We start from the raw sequence: 20,772 nt of genomic DNA, 5'->3' as shown, positions 1-20,772 counted from the left end.
GAATGTGGAAAATGGGGAACTGATTAAATTGTAGTCTATGCACATACCCATTAAAATGATGAAAAACAATATTTGAAGACATGGGGACTGATCTTATGGTCACAGGTGATAAACAGCATATAAGGCATGATTCTATTTAAAGCATATGCACCAATGTATGCCTAAAGAAAACAGACTGGAGAGATATACACCAAGCAGAAGAGAAAAGGCAGCACAAATAAATAGAGGGCCACAGGACAGCCACAGAGCACAGACAGATTGGCAGAGATAGAAAGATTATGAGTAAAAACACAAACACAAAAACAAACCAACAAAAACAGTAGGACAATATTCGTTTGAAGGAATTTAAAAAATGTAAGCTGGAATCAACTCTCAAAAAAAAGAAAATCAGAGAAGATTCTTTCTTATTGCTGCTGTAACTGATTACCACAAACTTAGCTGTTGAAGACCATAGAAATGTATTATCTTACAGGTTTGTGCGTTAGGAATCCGGTAAGTATTCTCAGTGGGCCACAGTCAAGGTATTGGTGGAGCTGTGCTCCTTTGTGGAGTCTCTAGGGGAGAGTCTCTTTCTTTGCCATTTTCAGCCTCCAGAGACCATCCATACTCCTGGCTTGTTGTCCCTTCCTCCATCTTCAAAGTCAGTATCTCTGATCATTCTTCCTTAGTCACATCTCCCTCTGACTATAGCCAAGAAGGGTTCTCTGCTTTTAAGGATTTGTGTGAGTTATCTCTTCACCTCAAGACCCTTAACCTTCATCACATCATGTTCATTCTGGCACATTACTGTGGGGATTTGGACGGGACATCTTTGAGGAGCTGTTATTCTGGCTACTGCAGGACGCCTGTAAGCATAATATTTCTAAGATTCATCCGTGTTGTGCGTGTCAGTAGTTTCTTCTTCCTATTGCTGAGCAGTATTCTGTTGCATGAATACATCATAGTTGTATGTCCATTCTTCTGTTGATGGATATTTGGGTTGTTACCAGTGTTTGGCTACTAGGAATACAAATCCATTTTTAGATTGTTTTTTATTTCTCTTGGGTATAGATGTAGGAGAATTGTTAGATTGCAGGGTAATCCCATGTTTGACTTTTCATGTGTTTATCGGTCAATCATACATCTTCTTTTGTTAGGTGTGTGTTCAAGTGTTTTGCCCATGTTTTGTTTTTATTAGGCTGCTTGCCTTTTTATTATTGTCTGTAGATGGTTTTTGTATGTTCTAAAAACAAATCCTTTTTCAGATACATGTATTGCAATATTTTCTTCCAGTCTGTGGCTGGTCTTTTTCTTTTTATAATTGTCTCTCTGATGAACAGAAGTTTAAAGTTTTGATGAAATCTGATTTCTCAGTTTAGAGTGTAGAGCGAGGAGAGAAGGTCAAGGAGAGAACTGTAGGGAGGTCAGGGTTTAATTACACATAGGTGGATTCTACAGGGTCCTGGGGGAAAATGGTGAGGTGGTTAGGGCAAGTTTTAAGGAGAAAGAGTGGTCAACGGTGTGAATGTGGAAGAGAGGCCAAACAAGATAAAGAACTCATCTTTAAAAATGTAAAAAGTTGTGATTGCTTTACAAAAAGCTGCCTCAAGTCTTTTTCACACACAGAAGACCTGTGTGACCAAATGGCCTTCTGGAACCAGAAAAGTGTGTTAATCCTAGTGTAAGGCTCTATGGTTAATTTGAGTTCAGGGCTGGTGAAATACATATCCCCCACCCCTCCTCAGGAAGGGACAAGATCACAGTTGAACAGTGAGGTCACTTATCATCTTTGTCAATATGGCCATGTGGCTGGGACCGTGGGAGCCCCTGGAATAGAAAATGGAAAAAGCCAGAAGGCTCAGTGGACTAGAAGTTTAACCTTTGTCTTTTGTCTGGTTCTACAGAAGGAAAAAACAGAGGTGGACTCATGTAAGCAATAAGAGATAGGTAAGAGCATGTTAACTGAAGCATTGTTTGTGACAGAGAAAGATTGGAAACAATGCAAATGTCCATCAACTGGAGACTGGATATACAAACTGTTCTGCAGTCATTCAATGGAATTCTATTTGGCAGATTCAGTGGAGAAACTAGATCTGTGTGTATCAACATATGTGAAAACAATGTTGAGTGAAAACAAACATGTTGCAGCATTAAAGTAGTTATGTAAATTTTAAAACACATAAAGCAATACTATGCATTTTTTTCTGTAAACATATAAGTAAATTTAGTTTCACTATAAAAACATGGACTGGGAGGGTACTTACTGAGCTCATGGTAGTGGTTGTTTCTGGAGAGGGAAGGGGATAGGGCTGCGAAGGACAACCAAGGGGATAGCGACCTTACCTATATTGTTATATTTCTCTTATTAAATGTAGTTGAAGCATATGAAAAAGTGGTCAATTTAATTACTTATTAGTAAAGTGTAAATTAAAGCCACAGGAAGAAGAGGAAGAAGGAAGAGGAGGAGAAAGAGGAGGTGGAGGAGGAGAAGGAGGAAGAGGGGGAGGAGAGTGGGAGGAGGGAGAAGGAGGAAGAGGAGGAAAAGGGTGAGGGGGAGGAGGTAGAGAGGAAGAACCACAGTCAGGTACCACAACACAGTCACTAGAATGTCTGAAATTAACAAGTCTAACAATATCGTATGTTGACACAAATATGAAGCAACTGGAATTCTTACACATTGTGGGGAGTGTAGATTCATTCAATCACTATTGGTTTGGAAACTGTTTCCCAGTATCTTTGAAAGCTAAATATATGCCTATCCTGTGATTCTGAAATTCCACTCCGAGGTATAAGATCAAGAGAAGTGAGGATGGGCCCCAAAAGAAATCTGCAAGGCTGTTCATAGCACCTTTGTTTATGTTAGCGGATGACTAGAGATAATCAAACCAACTAAGTTATTCCACTTCTAGATATACATCCTAGAGACTCTTCATCATGTACACAAGGAGGCCCAAGAATACTTATTGTACAGCCACTTACAGGAGCAACAACAGCAAAATAACAATGCAAGTTGCCCACCAGCAGGACAACGGCTTAATACTGCAACAATATGGATGGATCTCAAGGACATTATGTTAAGTGAAAGAAGCCAGATATAAAAGAACACATACGGTGTGATTTTAAGGAGTTTCACAATTAGCAAAACTCATTTCTGGTGACAGAATTCAGAATAGGAGTTACCATAGGGGTTTACTAACGGAGTGCTATTGACTAGAAAATAGCATAGGGACCCTTCTGGGGTGCTGACAAAACACTGTATCTTGATCCGGTTGGTAATCACACACGTGTATACATAGGGAAACTTTATCAACTATACACTCAAGATTTGTGCACTTGACTGTATGTCAGTTTTGACACACACATACAAAAAAATCCAAGGCAAAAATAACAATATGTTAGTTAACATGTGTTAATTCTCAGTGGTGGGTATAGAGTGCTATTACTTAATTCTCTATATTTTCTTTATGTTAAAATTTACAATCAGGAAAGAGAGAGAGCAATAGTTCTCCATAGCCAAAGTGATACCCATCCTAGAGGGGCCCTCTGCCCAGCCATCTCCCCAACACGGGGGTGAGTTGACAACAACCAACCAGCCTGTGTTAGTGGAGACAAGGTTATCTTCATGGTCACTCTCACAGGAAATTGGTGTGGCTGCTAAAAAGTGGGGTGTTTTGTAGGCTCTTTTGAAGGTCAGTGTGGCTGATTCTTGAGCTGACAGGGACCCTGAGCCATCACGCATGAGCTGGACTAGAGCACCAGCCTCCCTGCACCCCAGCCCCCCCAAAGAAGGCAGAATGGTATTTGGAGGGCAGCTCCGTGGCCTCAGCTTCCAGATTGGTTGCTGCTCCATTTAGCCCAGGGCATCACCCATATTGGGTGCATGGCAAGTCAAGAGGAAGGAAAAGAGAGGAACAAAGAATTTAAGGAGTTGGGAAAAATAAGAAAAAGAGGTAAAATGAAAGATGCATATGCCTTGCCCTGCAGCTTCAAGGACCTGGGTTATCTGCTTCCTTCTTTGGAGCCTCTTTCTCCTATGGGCTCAGCTCTTCACCTTACACTGTGGAGGAAGGGAGGGTGTGGTAAAGCCCAAAGTGGCTCCGAAACCAGACAGACCTGCCTTTCTGTCACTGAGTGGCAACCTGCTTGACCTCTGGTGCCTCCCTTTCCTCACCGGTGAAACAAGCATTAATTCCACTTCTCAGGGTCGCTGTAGGGACTGGAAATGGGGAATGCCAGGACCTGACCTAGGAGGCTCTTCATAACGGGGAAAGGGGGGTAAGAAGAGGCCTCTCTTCCCTCTGAGGTCAGTTTTGTGGGTCAGAGACGCTGGCAGCGTTGTCCAATAGAACTTTCTGAGATGATGGGTGTTGAGCACTTGATAGGTGTCTGGTGAGCCTTGGGAATGAGTTTTTCATTGTATTCTATTTCAGCTGTTATATATTTACATAGTCACCTGTGACTAGTGGCTGCCGCAACGGGCAGTGCAAGGAGAGTTATTCAAGGTCACGACTGCTCCCCCGCCAGGCGGCTGGGCAGGGTGGCCCATTGGTCTGGACACTGAAAGGCGCTGGGTATGCGCCGCATTTACGCAGTCATTTCTTCCCCTGAAAAAACTCTTCCTGAATAAAGTCGGTGCTGGCGTGAAAGCCCAGGACTGAGGTCAAACTCCGGGCTCCGGGATGGGAGCAATTAAGGTTTGTAACCGCGTGGACTCCACGACTTAGGTCCCGTCTCGTCCCCTACTCTCTCCAGTCTGCCTACAATCAGTAAGTCCCCTGGGGAAATGCGGTGGGGACACGGGAGCCTCCCTCTGCGTCTCCGCCACCCGTCTGGGCCTCCTAGGGCTACTGTATTCTCCGCAGCAAACACTAGAGGCTCGGCACTTCCCATTTCACAGCTGAGGAAACTAAGGCTCCAGGTTAAGGACGCGCGGCAGGAAGCCGGGGAGCTCCAGCCCAGCCGTAAACTCTTTGGGGCTCCGGTGGCGACAGAGACACTTCGGCGACTGGGGTTGTCAGGGCGCGCGGGCGAGGCGGCGAGTAAATATTTGGGGCTGTAACCCGGGCTCCGGCGACTCACCGTCACTGCGGTTCCCGGGCGGGCGCGTGGCGAGGGAGGCGCCTGGGGACAGGGGCGTCTCCGCGTGGCGGCTGGGACAGACCTCGCGGCCCCGCCCCGGCCCGCCTCCGCCCGCGGCTATAAGACGGCAGAGCGGGAGGGTGGAGGCGGTGGGAGAAAGAGCGGGCGTGCGCACCGTGCTGCAGGCGGCGCGGCGGGAGCGCGGCCGGGCGAAGGCGGCCGGCAGAGCGGGAGCGCGGAGCGCGGAGCGCGAGAGCCAGCCCGGAGCAGCCCCGGCGTGGGCGCGAGCGGCTGCACTGTTTCCGAGCCCAGCACCTCCTAGGACCCTCCGCCGCGCGCGCGGGGCCTAGCCTGCCCATGAAGCCGCCCGCAGCGCAGAGCAGCCCCGCGGCGGCCGCGGCCGCAGGTGAGTGCGGGACCCTGAAAGCCCTGGCCCCGCGGGCGCGGTGGGGGGCGAAAGGCGGGGGATCCGGGGGCGTCCCTTTACCCGCGGGTCCCCATCCTCCCCTGCGGGACCCTGCCCCTGGCGGGTTCAGCTGCCTTCCCCGCGCCGGGCTGGGGCCACTTAACGGGCGCAGCCTGACCCCGTCTTGCTACCGCTTACCCGTTCGCACGCGCCCCCGAGGGACGAGCGTGGGCACAAGTACCCTACAGCGCGTGGGAAAGAGTTCGGCCGCGTGGATTAGCTGGGTGACCTTTGGTCTGCAGCTTCACTCAGCGGAGGCTCAGTTTCCCCATCTCTAAGATGGGCACGATTCATACCACCGCCTCAGGGGCTGGTTGAGAGTATGAAAAGATAAGCAACGGGCAGTGACAGCGTGGCTGTCACTCGGCAGGCGCGCGCTGAATGTTAGTTATCTTGGGGAATGGTGGCGGCCCCCTCCAGGCCCGGGGACGGGATAACCGTCCCGCCCCGGCACCTGAGTCCATCATCCCTGTCCCCAGCCCCGGCCTTGGACTCGGCGGCCGCCGGGGACCTGACGGATGCGCTGTGCGAGTTTGACGCGGTGCTGGCCGACTTCGCGTCGCCCTTCCACGAGCGCCACTTCCACTACGAGGAGCACCTGGAGCGCATGAAGCGGCGGAGCAGCGCCAGCGTGAGCGACAGCAGCGGCTTCAGCGACTCCGACAGTAAGTGTGGCCCCACCGGGGAAGGCGCGGGAGCGCCGGGAACCCCCAACCAGGGGTCCTAGGGGCTCGAGTCTCAGTCTGCTTCTCTGGAAGCCGAGGGGTGGGGAGCCCAGCCAAGCGAGCCCTAAGGCTCCGCGCAGTCCCTAGGACGCCCGCAGACAGGCAAAACCCCCGGGTTGTCACGCGAAGGCTGTTGGAGGCACGCGGGTCTACCTGCTGCCTGCAGGTGTCCTGAGGCCGGAGGGTTTAAGCAGCTGCCCCGACTCAGCCAGACCGGGCTCCCGGGACCCAAGCCAGGCCTTCCCACCGTTACCTCCCCTTCCTTCCTTTGCCCTTTTCTCTCTCTGCATGTTTTTCAGAGTATGTGTAGAAAGTGCCACAGGAATGGGGGTGGAGGGAGACATGGGAGGGCACAATACCGAAAAATTTGTGAAACCAGAAGTTTCATAAGCCGCTGTTCTTGGGATTTTTGAAATAACTTCTTGCGTTTTCTTCTGGCTCCGAGCTCCCAGACCGGCTGGTGCCCTGCATGCGGTTTTTGAAAGACTCCTTGGCACGGCGGGGCTCGAGTATTTTCGGAAGTGTTCTTCTTCCTTTAGGCAGGTCCACCGCCGGGACCGCTGGCTTCCACAGCTCCCCCCACCCCCACTCAGGATGGAGAAGGAGCCAGAGAGCAGATGGGCACAGAGGTGCTTCCTGGCGGCTTTTCTCAGAAGGGAGACAACCGCAGGGTCTCTTTGTCCTAAACAACCTTGCAAGTAGCGAGACAATTTGTTTTTTGTTTTTTGTTTTTTTTTGTGTTTGTTTTTTAATTCGAGAACAAGTGGTTTTTAAGGATTATGGATATCTGTTTAGGTATCAGATAGCAAATTTGGTGACTTTTCAAATTGTTGGTTTTCAAATTCTGGAAGACTTACTATTTTTCAAAGCGAATTTAAATTTTTCTGACTTATTCTTGAGACTTCATTCCCTAGATGGGTTACCAGCACGAATGTCACTCCCTTTGCTGCCCTTGACTCTGGAAGTGAAAGCAATGACCCAAGGACCTTTCCTTGTGATTCTCTTCTTTTGAAATCTGAAGCTCTTCCTTGTTCCAGAGCAAAGATAGAGCCCCAGACCCCACCGTGAGCTGTCCTCCTGAGAATGAATAAAAGTGCTTGACACCCTGTTCATGGTTTGAGTCAGAAACCTGAGGTCCATCATGACTTTCCTTGGCAGTCCTGCCCAAGGGTTAGATTTAATTGAAGCTTTTGAAGTGAACAGGGATGGAATAGTGTGCTGCTAATATTCTGTTTTGCATTTTTGGACTTGATTGCTAATGACCAGACCACTTGTTTTCAATTTCAAAGAGAAATCTCAAAACTTCTGAAATTTGTCTCAAAGCTGTGGCCAAACTTAAATATGTCTTCTTTTGCTGGGTCATGGAGCAAGTTATTCATCAAGTGCAAATTCTCTCTCCCACAAGAAAGAAAGCTGGGACAGACTGTTCAGTACTGCACTATTGCAAAGAACAAGTCCTTTCTGACACAGGGCCTCATTTGGCTAGGATGTGGTCTGAACTTGCCCATCCTGGGTGATTGCAGCTCCCTCTGGGTAGGGTTTCAGATCTGGGGCCTGTTTTCAGGGGCCTCAAAGAGAGGGTACTCAGAAACCCATCCTTAATGGTTTTGGGGGAGAAATTTGGAATAATCTATAGTTTCTCTTGGGGTGTATGTGCGTGCATGCATTGTGCTTTCTGCCCTTGTTGCTAACTGCTCAGCTAACCCTTAGTTTGGTGGCTAGAGAGTAATGGGGAGGGTATAAAGAAGGCTCAGATGATATTTGTCTTTTTTATGAATGTGTAGCTTATCCCCCATAAGACTGGTTAGAAATAGTCTTGGCAGAATCGGTGTATATCTAAACAGTAATTTCGTAAGGAAGCATACTGTGTGTATCTTAACTGCCACCAAGTACTGAGCACAGACATTTATTATGCGTATTTGTCTGTTCAATGCTTTTCTGAGGAAGAGAGTGTTTGAGAGAAGTAGACCCTACTGAGATTTAGGCCGCCAAAAGGGAGACATACCAGGATAATGATAATAAGAGCAGCTCAGTTTTACCAAGACCTTACTATGATTATTGTTATTATTTATTAGCTCTTATCAGTAGTGATTTCTTTGTTGGGCTTTAACTGTGTTATCTCATATGACCTCTACCACAGTCCTATAAGATAGGCACTGTTATCTCCATGTTTCTGATAAGACAGCAGAACCACGTGAGCTGTCTCTAAGACCTTGCTCTGTCACCATGGATGGTTGGCTGGAATGGGAACCAGGTCCTCAGGAATAGACCTGAAGTCCCATTGGACCCAAATCATTCACCTGTTTATCAACAGTGGTTGTGTCTCTTCAAGGCAGTCATCATCAGGCTGGGTCCAGAGGGTCTTGGTTTCTACACCTGTAAAATGGAAAGGATGCTATTTAGTAGTACTGTTAGAAACATCCATAAGCTCATGATGAGGAAGAAAAAAATCACTGTTTCATGCTCTCAAGAAGACATTAAAATGCATACACCAGGCTCTATCACATAGGTCAGATGTATTTGAGCCAGTGTCTTGCATGCAAATGTTACATATGAGCTACAAACCAGCAGTACCTTGATTCTCACTCTGCCTGCAACTTACTGCTCTATCACTCAGAAGATCCACCTTCCAAGATAGCTCAAAGTAGCAGTTCTGTTTTTTGAAGAACCCTTCCTTTTCTCATTAGAAAAAAAAAAATTAGGGTTGCTTGCATACAAAGGAGAAACATAGATATTCCCTCCACCCAAAGAAGCAAGTTAGGAGAGAAGAATGGACATTTAAAAAGGAATACACCTTTCCTGGGCATCTGGGTGGCTCGATTGGTTAAATGTCTGACTCTTGATCGTGGCTCTGGTCATAATCCCATGGTTGTGAGATCACACCTTCTGTCAGATCCAACTGGGCATAGAGGCTGCTTGGGATTCTCTCTCTCTCCCTCTCTCTCTCTCTCAGCTCCCCACCTCCTGCCCTGTACACACACTCTCTCTCTTTCTCAAAAAAAAAAAAAAAAAAAAAAAAAAAAAGAAAAGAAAGAAAGAAAGAAAAGAAATACTCCTTCTTGTTCCTACTGATGGGGTGGGAGGGGGAGGTCCTCCAAAGATGTGAAGAGGACCAAAATGAAAATTGCACGATAACTCCACATTAAGGATGGCATTCAAATAGGGGTTGATCAAAACAGGCTGGTTCCTTTCCCCTAGACTTTGGTCCAGCAGGTGAGATCTCAGACACTTTAGTGGGAGCAGTTTTAACATCAGCAGTGGAAGGGCAGTGTTGTTCAAACTTGACCCTTAGAGGGATTTTAGGGGTTGTAAACTTCTTTGGTTTTAACTTTTAAAAAAATATATTGTTTTCAGTATTTTCAAAATTGTAAAGGCACACCATCATGATTTCTCAAATATGTCTAATGAAATTTTAACTCATAATTACTGGTTTTCTAAAAATTTTTAATGTTTATTCATTTTTGAGAGGAAGAGACAGACAGAGCACAAGTGGGGAAAGGGCAGAGAGAGAGGGAGACAAAGAATCCGAAGCAGGCTCCAGGCTCCAAGCTGTCAGCACAGAACCTGATGCAGGCTTGAACTCGTGAACCTTGAGATCATGACCTGGGCTGAAGTCAGACTAATGCCCAACTGACTGAGCCACCCAGGCGCCCCTTTAATTACCAAGTTTTAGCCAATGTGTTAATTTATGTTTCCACTGAATGATTTTATATGAAGTTTACAGTATTACCTTGAACTTTAAATGGTGGTATGAACTCCTATCTCTGCTGTATTGGGATTTCACTTACCTTTTTTCCTTTGAAGAGAGGAAGTGTTTTGCTACTTAACAGGAAGGGTCTGAAGGCTGCTGGGACTGCAAGAGATATTGTGATGTTGTGGAGCCGTTTTAGGGAATGAGGAACTGGCTTCTTTCAGCAGGTGCAAGACCAGAACATTTGTATATCTTTTCCTAGTCTGCTCCAGCTTGGCCCTGGGAGAAGGTACCTTGTGGACAGTGGGTATTAGCATGACAGGTAGCATATTGGCTGATTTGGCATAGGAGATCCAGAGACTGGAATCTGAACTTGTTCAAGCCGTGAGAGAACGAGAAGTTAGGAGCTCTCGGGCTGCCCTGGCACTGTTAGGAATTCCAGATGGGTGACAGGTCTCACTCGGACGGAGACCTCGAGAGGTGTCCAAAGGGACCCAGCGGTCAGGGAAGCTGGGACAATATTGGTGAAAGGGAAAAGGGCTCTTTCTTACTCTATCCTACTTTTAGTGAGGCTTTCAGGATTTAGATTTTGTGGAGGAGATTCACCCCTCCCCACCACCATTCACTGTGGCAAAAGGGAAAGAGGTCCAAGGCTTTCTTTTTCTCAGTTAATTACTATAGTTTGCTTGTCTTCAACGTGTGGGATTGTTCTATATTTACAGGAGCTCTGGGCAAGGTTTACTGTCTGTGGTTTTACTTCCCTCTGGAGTAGCACATGTTGGTGCTAACCCTAAATTACCTTTCTCCCCACCCCCAAACTAAAAGAGCACAACTACCTTTTAAACAAGCTTCTGTTTTTACAGCTGAGTTTCTCAAACTCTGTTGGTGCTCTTAAAGTTAGATCTGTGTATATTGAATATGCTTACATTTCTTCTGATGGTGTCTTAGGGAACTTGGTACCTAAGTTTGAGGATCCTGGATTCCGCCGCCAAGTTGACTGGCCAAGGACATTTCTAATGGGTCTTTGAGATGCCTGTGAGATGGGGCTTTAGAGCTGATTGAAGTAGATTTTGTGGAGCCCTGAAATGTAGTCTTATCACCTGCTAAGCTTCCCCAAATCATCACTGATTGTGTCCTTGAACCCCTCTTAATGGCACCACCTGATATTGGGGTAGGGCCATAATACATTAATATGCTATCAGCCAGCAACACATTGCCATCATTTTATCAGACTAACAGGCTGTTGTTTTGCAAGGGATAGAGTTCCAGAGGCGTGAAAAGAACAGGAAATTAGGCTTTACTTACCTTTTAATCTACCCCAATGCCTACTGTGAAGTCTTGTTCATTGAGGCTGCTTAATAAAAGTCCATGGAGTGAAATTTTATGGGATAAAGGAAAGTGATGTCTAGAGCTTGGGGGCACTTCTGTGTTGGTGGTTTGTTTTAGGGAGGTTTATTCGAGGGTGCCTCAGAAGATAGCCTCTCTTGAGAATTTTGCTGCTATCTAAAGAAGAGGAGGAAGCCCAGGCTCAGAATCTTGCTTGTTAACCATTCGCTGTGGGGCCCTTTGCTCTCCTGGACAGGTTATCCTCCATTTAACTAGGAACTTTAGAATAAAATCACGAAAACCAGGGGCGCCTGGGTGGCTCAGTCGGTTAAGTGTCTGACTTCAGTTCAGGTCATGATCTCTCAGTCCATGAGATCCAGCCCCGCCTTGGGCTCTGTGCTGACAGCTCAGAGCCTGGAGCCCGCTTCAGATTCTGTGTCTCCCCCTCTCTCTGCCCCTCCCCCCTGCTCACATCTCTCTCTCTCTCTCTCTCTCAAAAATAAACATTAAAATAATTAATTAAAAAAATCATGAAAATCATACATATCATACACGGAGTGGCTAGCTTACTATTTACCTTTTGCTAAGAACAGACTAAGGCTCAGAGGTGAAGTGATTTGCACAGGGCCACGTGGTTGTCATATGGCCCCTTATCCCATACGGCTCTACTGTGGCAGCTTCTGCTGGGCCTTGTGGTAGCTTTGGGCTTCCTGAAGTTACTTTTTTTCATCTTTTTCATGAATGACGTATGTAGAATATTACCACAGGGTGGGACTGAACTGTGGGCAGGTTTGGCTTCAGGATGCTGAGGGTTCGCTTCCTGTTGATGGTTGAATATTTTGGAGCCTGGAGTTAGGTCTGGCTCAGATTGTGCACAGAAACTCATGGAAAGAGAGAGGAATCAAGGTGTGGCAGTGAGCTGCTGTGTGAACTTGTGTGTGTGGTTGGTTAGGAGGTGTGGGGGAGAGGGGAAGTGGGGAAGTGAGTGTATGCTAAGTTGACATGCTTGTGTGTGTGTGTGTGTGTGTGTGTGTGTTTGCGTGTATCTATCTATCTCTATATATCTATATAGGGGTATACCTATATATATACACACATATATATAGATAGATATTGTAGCCAGAATTTTTTTTCTCTCTCTCCGTCATTGGGGGAGTAGCATTTCCCCATTCATTAGCAGTAAGAGGAACTTCTGATTATGTTAAGTTTGATTTGCAACTGAATTTATTAGGCAAGTAACAGCCAGTTTGTCTATATGTTTTCTGAGTTTGAAGAAAATACTTGGATCAAAAAGGCATATTAGCACCAGGCTGTAAAGGCTAAGAGGTACACAGTGACAACATCCCAGTACCATGACTCATTCTCTACAGAGTCTCCAAACCACCTGAGTTTTTCCTGAATCCTCACTGGATTCTTTTTTTCCTACCATTTTGCAATGGCCTTTTTCCTGTCTAGATCATTCCTTCCCCAAAAGTTCAATGACATTTGGTCTACTTGCCTGTGAGGTAAACAAACTGTGTGTGCGTGTGTCCCTTCCCCCCAAAGGATGGCTGTATGTGGATGTAAAATTGCTGAAAGTTGGAGAATAGGGATGAAGTCCAAAGTCAGGGCAAGGGCCAGTGGTGCAGGGCTGGGTGGAGTGAGGTATGCTGGTGAAACTGGCTCTCAAGGGCCAAGTGTTTCTGAGAGATAGAGACCAGAGGTGTGGCCATGGAAGCCTGGGCCAGCGAGTCTCTGGGTTCGGCGGTCTGGGCCAGGGATGGGAGCGATGCTGTCAGGTGTCCTCAGAGCCAAAGATAATGTGCCAAACGCCTCATGTTCTTTCCTTCTGGCTCAGGGGTTTGGGCACGAAGCCGGCCTCCACAGGGCTCTCTGTGGTTTTCCTGCCCCTGGGTCTTACCTCATCTTTTCCCCTACAAGTTTCTCAGGTTCTATTTGTGGCGATTCTCCTACCTATTGCGTGGTGACAAACAGTGACGCCCTGCCGTAGGTCTGCCATGGACACGGCCGCTTTCCTGTATGTAAGGGAAAGGCTTTCCCTTGAGAAAATCCAGACTGCTCTAGGGGTGGGCTCAGCCAGAAAAGTAAGCAGAAGGGCTTCCCCATTCGAGTTCCTGTGCAAGTGTCCTGAGACATGTTAATGGGCTGCCACAAAAAAGGTGTCCCATAGTTAAACTGGAGAAATAAGACTTCTCAGGGACATTGAAGCGGGAAGACCCAGTAGGAGTCTCCAAAGGTGCTCAGTGTTTCTCAAACTTAGTTGATCACATACATGGTTCTTCTTTCCCAAGGACCAGTGTTCTAAGGAACATTTTTTTGGGGAAATATTATGTGTGGGGTTTGGTATTTTGGATCTCAGTAGGTGTTCATCACCAAAGCCCCGAAAAGGGACTGTGGTCCTTTTAGGTGACTTAGGCTGGACCTCTGAGGGGAGAAAAGATCGTGAGAGTTGGGCATGTCTGGAAAAGTGGACAAGGTAATGCGTAGGTCAGGAAGATAAGATGGCACTGGGGCCACCTGGTCAGAGGAGGGTGGGAGGAAAGGGAGCCAGGTGTAGGGTCTGAGAACTTGCAGTAGCCTTTTAGGGATGAAGCTGAATTATTGTGATGAGAAACCTCTGCTTTGGAAAACGCTTTTTATCTTTTATAACTTATTCATGTTCACTTTGAGTTATGGGGACCAAAGAAAGAAGTTTTTGCCGCCTCCTCAGTTGGAGGTCGTTGGATTCAAGTGAGTGAATCCCAAAGAGGAATAGAGTCCTGGCCAGGCCCTCTTGATTCAGCCGCCCTCCGTCACCTGAAGACACTTTCCAGAGGTCATATCTGCTACAAGTGTGCCTGGCTTTGTGTTTTGTTTTAGCCAGGAAGACTGTTACTTTGTGACCTCACAGGCCACATCCTGCTTCCGCTGGCTGCTCTGCCTTTGAGCCCTTTGAGGGGGTGGAGCTCAGCCACCAGCTCCCTTTTGGTGTCATGGCCACATGGCTGAACTGGCTGTGGGCTGGTTTCCACATTTTTGGCAGGATTTAGAGAAGTAGAGTCTCAGAACTTCAGAGCTGGAAGGAACTTTAAGGATTATGTAGCCTTCCCATTGTATTGATGGCTAAGCTGAGGCTCAGAGATGCTGTCTTGCCCAAGGGCGCCCGAGTATCAAAGTAGCTGAGCTGGTTCCCTTGACTCCCAGCACAACTCTGCTTCTGGGACCTTGCCTTGCTCTTGCTCTTGCTCTGGTCTTTGGGGTACAGCAATAGAAGAAGCCACAGGATCACTCCAAGTGTCTATAATTGACAACGTCTAGAAGAAATATTTGTCTCTGACCCTCTAGCTTATCCTCAGAATGTAGGTTCTCAGGAAAACCAGGCCAAAGACAGTCTTGAGCAGTCAGGGAGGATTCTGAAGTAATGGAACCCAACCTTATGTTTGTATTTCGGGGAGTTCAGAGGGCAGAAGGGACATTTTTCAGGAGAGATGATTCTTTAGGTCTAAAATCCTGAACCAGCCCCCCACCCCAAAATAGCCAAGCATCGGCTCGGCTCTCAGACACACCTGGGCAGTGGGATCCTGTGTGTTGCAAAGGAGGCTGGTCTGGTCATGATCATCCTGTCACACTCTCCTTTTTTTTAGGGAAGCAAGGCCTTCAGTGTGCCTGACTGGACACACACACACACATACACACACACACACACAGGCACACACCCCTATCTCAAATCATTTTTGGGCATGACTATAAAATCTGGAAATCAGCCTGTTTTCTTTACAACTTTGTTCCTTTGGGAGATGAGCTGAAGACCATCTCGAATGAGTTACATTTTCTTTCCTGAAAGGTGCAGATTCGCTCTATAGGAACAGCTTCAGCTTCAGTGATGAAAAACTGAATTCTCCAACAGACGCTGCTCCAGCTCTTCTCTCCCCCACCGTCCCTCCTCGGAAAGGTAGGCTCGTGAGTGGTGGTATGAGGGTTTTGGTTTCCTTCTTCTCTCACCCTTCCCGGTCTCTTGTCTCTTCCGCCTGACCCCCGACCCTTCCCAAATGTGCAAAATAAATAGATAAAACTAACATCTTCGTATGGTGTGAGGTGGAACTGTCCTTTCTCAGGATTCTGATCGGTGTAAAAATGAAATCAGGTAATTGAGGGGCAAGGAACCAGATCCACAGGGAGAAAGAACGCTTGTCTTTACGCGCTGCTTTCTCTCACGTGGTGTAATCAAGACCATGCCAAATGACAGTGCTCTCAGACTGGTTGGTTCGAGAATTGAAAACTCAGCAGTTAGGGTTTGCAGAAAGTGAGATCCTTTTTATTGCATTAACTATGTAACCAATGCTTTCAGATTACCAATTTAGCAATTCCAGGGGGTCATAATCATGAGGCAAGCCATGATCTCACATGATTTAAAATAGCAGCTCCAGCCTGTCTCTACTGTGATATTAATAGACCTAAAAAGTTTTTAAAGATGCATGAGCAGTTTCTTATTTTTTGGAACTTGTAAAGTGTCTCCAGCTAGAGAGCTGAATGTTCTGTTACATTGGACAAGTGCCCTCTTGAAAACAAAAGGAGTTTTTCTCCTCAAGAAACATTATACTTGCTGAAAATAGTTGCAGAATGCAATAAAAATGGAACATGGTTAAAAAGAAATATGAAGATTCTATTACTTTTCTCACTCTTGGCATTAAAGGCAGAATTTCCCTCTTTTTCAAAAGAGTGATTTTTAAATTCTCCTCTCAACATAGCAGTGTTGAGCAGTCACGAGGGACTCTGCTGTTGTCCAGCTCTCTGCAAAACAGAGCTATTGAATTCAGAGAGACAGGACAGTCTAGGAAGTGGCTGAAAATGTGCCTAGATTTGCTACCTGATCTTTAAGAGGTAGGAATTAAAGAAGGAGGAAAAAGCCCTAGTGGCAAATTGACTTTAAAAGCTGAGAACAACGAGCCATTTGTAGCCAGCCAGCAAGGGTTAATTAATACAAATATCCAGGCACGCGTTTCGGACAAGGCATGAATGACGAACCCTACAGGAACGAGTATATGTCTCAGGATACAGAGGGAACAAAATCAAGACAAGGACTGGCTGCCTTGTCCTGACAGCTGGATGGGATGAGGCTGTCCCAGACCCGGAGGCCTCAGTTTGCCTTTCTGTACCATTTTGACAAAGAACAGTGGCTCCTCCTTCATTTCATACCGAGGGCTGTGGTATTGCCCTGGGGTGGTGGCACAAACAAGAATGTGTCAAAGGCGAGGCTTAGTGGGAGTATTGAATCTGGGTGTCCACTCTGCACTGTGCCATGCTTACCGAACATTTTTGACTGATAACTCAAAACCTACAGAGTCAAAAAAAAAAAAAAACTTTTCATCTTCCTTTCCAGCCTCTCCTCTCCCCTGCCCCTCAGACTTTTAAGGTAGTGAAGAGAGATGATTCTTCTAGGTTGTTGGGGTGAGGGTGGCACAGGGGATGATGAACTGAAAAAACACAAGAAGGGGACGTCTAGGTTAATCTTCAGAATCAGTGTCTGAGTTGACTGTAAATAAACATTGGAGCAGACACTTGGGGTTGGTACAGGACAGTCTGAAATAACGTCTCTGAAGATCCAGAGATACAAAATGGGGTCGCATAATCCTGGGAACAGAGGGCTTCTTGAGCTGTCATTGATATGGAAACTGAAGGTCGACTCTTGTTTTTCAGCTAAACTAGGAGACACGAAAGAGCTAGAAGACTTTATTGCTGATCTTGACAGAACATTAGCGAGTGAGTACGCGCCTCGTATGAAAAAAATCAAACAGAAAACCAACCAACACCGCTGATAAAGTGCCATAATAGTTACCAGCTTGCCTGGGGGCAGGAAGTTACATCACTGGGCTTCTTTAGGTTCAGAAACAGGACCCTAGTGGCTCAGAAGGAAATTCTGAGGACAAGTTTGCATTAATGTAGACCGTGTGCCTTTCCAAACAGTGAGAACAGGTTACCAGCAAACAATGACATTTTGTTTGAAAAATGCAGAGTAGTTATTAGAGCAAGATTGGAGCTTTACCATCACTATGTCCTGGCAGGCTTTTTGGAGGAGAAATGAGCCGACTGACTACAAAAGCAATGTGCTAACAAGCCAGATGGTTCCATCCCGTGGGCCAAGGAAGTGTTCCCAGGTTAGATCCAAGGATTTGGGGAGGTCTGACTTCTAAAGGGTTGAATCCCAAAAGAAAGAATTGGCCTGGGGAGACCCCATAGCCAAAGGCTCACACCAATTAGTGAAAAACCTGGATTAAGTACACACTACTTTGTGTCCCATTTGGCAGTTACACTAATGGTACCCCTTTATGTGACTGGAAATGTTGGGAACTGAAGATATCAGACCATAACTACAATGGGGGCGGGGGGGTGTCCAGAAGACAGGGCCCTGAGAACCAATCTACCCACTCTGTTTCAAGAGGAAAGGATTACAGGAGCCAGAAGAATCAGCTAGGACTTCTGGGATAAAAGTTTCAGCAGCTCTACTCTTGGGGGGGGGGGGGGGTGTCTCATTCAGTCACAGAGCAGAAGAATTTTGTCCTAGGGTCTTAATTTTTTTAATGAAAGAGTTGATTTTCCATAAGGAATGTTTTATGCTATCCTCTGCTAAATAGCCAGGTGTAACCTGAAAAATTAGATCCAAAGCTGGTTATGTAAAAATGACCCTGTTCCTCATACTGTTTCAGACAGACGTAAATCTCAAGTGGAAAGTCCTTGTGTATTTTCTACATTCTCTTGCCCGTTCTCTTACCTGCTATACCGTCCCACATCAGAAGACCCACGCCTGTTTTGACAGAGATTATTGTAATTACAGCACAATTTGTACGAGACCCGTGGAACAAGCCTGCCTACTTCATGGAAATTGCAGCTGGCCGCCCGGTTGTACCAGTTAATCAGACATACATTACGTGGGAAACCTGCCATTAAGTGTAATGCTTTGATGCCTGTCTGCGACGGTGTTAAGCTCTGGTTAAGCCTAGGAATTGGAAACTCTTATGAGTGCATGATAACCTTATTTATCTCCTCTTAACAGGTATGTGAAACAAGGAGAAGTTCTGGGTCCTTTCATCCTAAGAGAGAAGATTCAGAAAGCTCCGAGGACCCTGGTAAACTCAGCTACGGAATTTGCTGCCAGAGCAGACAGAGATGAGAACTCACCTACCAGCAGGCCATTCTCAGACTCCTTCTGAAACCAGCCTTTGATCATCTCTGGGCAATTTAGAGAGTGAAACTGACTTTGTTGACCAGCTTGCAGCATATTAGAACAGATGACCCATGCTAATATTGTATTTTCTCTCAAAACATAGCTTTCCTGTAATTTAAAGTGCATTTATGGAAATATTTGTAATTAATTATATATAGTTGGAAACAGTAATATGCTTTTCCCAGTATAATATATTTTTGTATGCAAATAAAATTTGAACTGGAGTCTGTATGTTGTAAACTTTTTTTTTTAATTTCTTTCAATGTATTCTCATTCAAATAATGTTCTAGTGGGAATAACACCCCTCTTGATGCCTAATGAGGGCATTGAATGCTCCAGATCACTCTAGACAATAGGGTGGGGAAGTGTGACTTTGAACCTCATTCAGTACTCCAGAGGGAAATGCTGGTATACTATTCACGGGAAATTTTATTTTATTTGGTTTTATTTATTTTTTTAGGCTTGTTTATTTTGAGAAAGAGAGAGTGGGAGAGGGGCAGAAAAAGAGGAAGAGAGAAAGAATCCTGATGCAGGGCTCGATCTCACAACTGTGTGATGGGGACCAGAGCTGAAGTCAAGAGTCTGACGCCTAACCCGCTGAGCTACCCAGGCTCTCCTCACGAGAATCTTAATTTGAGGGCCATGGGTTGTTTTATTGACTGAGGATTGTGGTTTCGACGGAAGTTGGGTTTCTCTTCTACCTCTCTTCTCCTCATATCTTACCACCTTTTTAGGTGCCGTGGACTCTTTCCTTCAATTAAGGGAAACACTATTTGCACTCAAAATCCAGGACTGAAATAGGAGTGAACGTTGGGGCAGCTGGAGGACTTGAAAGTTATGGTGCTCTTACCAGATCTGTGTGTTAGGGAAGAGCTGATGGCACTGGCTTGATACTTAGGTTCAGGTGGCTTCTGTGGAGCTGGAGGGTCCAGACGCAAGGTCTTCCACAGGGTGGGCTTTGCATGTGGAAGGCAATGACCACCCCTACTTCCCACCACCAGCCTTTTGGGGAGGACGGAGAGAGCACAAAAACAGGGAAGTTCGTAATTTTCTTATCTATGTTTTTCTATCTTTAAAACCTCTAAAACAACCAAGCATTACTTTGATAATCAGAATCAAGGTAGTTACAAACTCAATCCTTTTGTTTCTAGAGGCCACAGATCTAAAACATAACTCCTTGGAATTTTATTTATATCTTCAAGAGGTAACTATTATATTTGATCTGCTTTTTAGGGCATCAGAAAACTCCATGGCCTTTTCTTTAACCTTTGTCTTTTCCTCAGGTTCTGGGAAAACTTTGGGGTTGAGCCCCAAATATTTTCTTTATTTCTTTATTGAGATATAATTCACATGCCTTAATATTCATCCCTGTAAGTGTACAATTCAGTGATGTTTAGTATATTCACAGAGTTGTGCAGCCATCGCCAGTATCTAATTATCTGTGTCTCTGGATTCGTCTATTCTGGATGTTTGGAATTAGTGGGATCATACAGTATGTGACCCTTTGGGTCTGGCTTCTCTCCCTTAGCATGCTATTTTCCAGGTTCATCCATGTTGAGCATGAATCAGTGCTTCATTCCTTTTAATGAGTGAATAATCACTGTATGGATATGCCATATTTTGTTTATCCATTTATTAGTCGAGGAACATTTGGGTTGTTTCTACTTTTTTGGCTAATGAATAATGCCATTATGAATATTCATGTACAAATTTTTATGTAGACATATTTTAAAATTTCTCCTGGGAATATAACTTGAAGTGGAATTGCCAGGTCATCTGATAATCCTATGTTCAACTTCTTCAGAATTGCCAAACTTTTCCCTTTTACATTCCCATCAGTAACATACGTGGGTTCTCATTTCTCCACATCCTCACCAACACTTGTTATTGTCTGTATTTTTGAATAAAGGCATCCTATTGGTTGTAAAGTTGTATTTTATTATGGTTTTAATTTGCATTTCCCTGATAACTAATGATGTCAAACATCTACTTATGTACTTATTGGCTATTTGTATATCTTCTTTGGAGAAATGTTGATTAAAATCTTTTGCCCATTTTTACAAAGTTTATTTATTTATTTATTTTGAGAGAGTGCAAGCAGGGGAAGGGCAGAGAGAGAGAGAGAGAGAGAGAAACAGAGAGACAGAGACAGAGAATCTGAAGCAGGCTCCAGGCTTTGAGCTGTCAGCACAGAGCCCGACACAGGGCTTGAACTCATGAACTGTGAGATCATGACCTGAGCTGAAGTTGGATGCTTAACTGACTGAGCCACCCAAGCTCCCCTCATTTGCCCACTTTTAAATTA

At 45.7% G+C, this 20,772-nt stretch overlaps 1 protein-coding gene across 1 annotated transcript; it reads left to right on the top strand.

Annotated features, from left to right (window-relative positions):
• Nucleotides 1–5,183: 5,183 nt before the first annotated feature.
• On the top strand, nt 5,184–18,691 carry RGCC (regulator of cell cycle). Its single transcript, XM_027064926.2, has 5 exons — nt 5,184–5,464; nt 6,004–6,189; nt 15,090–15,197; nt 16,943–17,005; nt 18,297–18,691. The coding sequence occupies exons 1-5, from the start codon at nt 5,416–5,418 to the stop codon at nt 18,302–18,304; spliced, it is 414 nt and encodes a 137-aa protein (XP_026920727.1). The 5' UTR covers nt 5,184–5,415; the 3' UTR covers nt 18,305–18,691.
• The last annotated feature ends 2,081 nt before the right edge of the window (nt 18,692–20,772 follow it).

The sequence above is a fragment of the Acinonyx jubatus genome, chromosome A1 (assembly GCF_027475565.1).
Source record: "Acinonyx jubatus isolate Ajub_Pintada_27869175 chromosome A1, VMU_Ajub_asm_v1.0, whole genome shotgun sequence".
In the NCBI taxonomy this organism is placed as follows: Eukaryota; Metazoa; Chordata; class Mammalia; order Carnivora; family Felidae; genus Acinonyx; species Acinonyx jubatus.
This window is presented reverse-complemented; position numbering and strand designations above follow the sequence as displayed.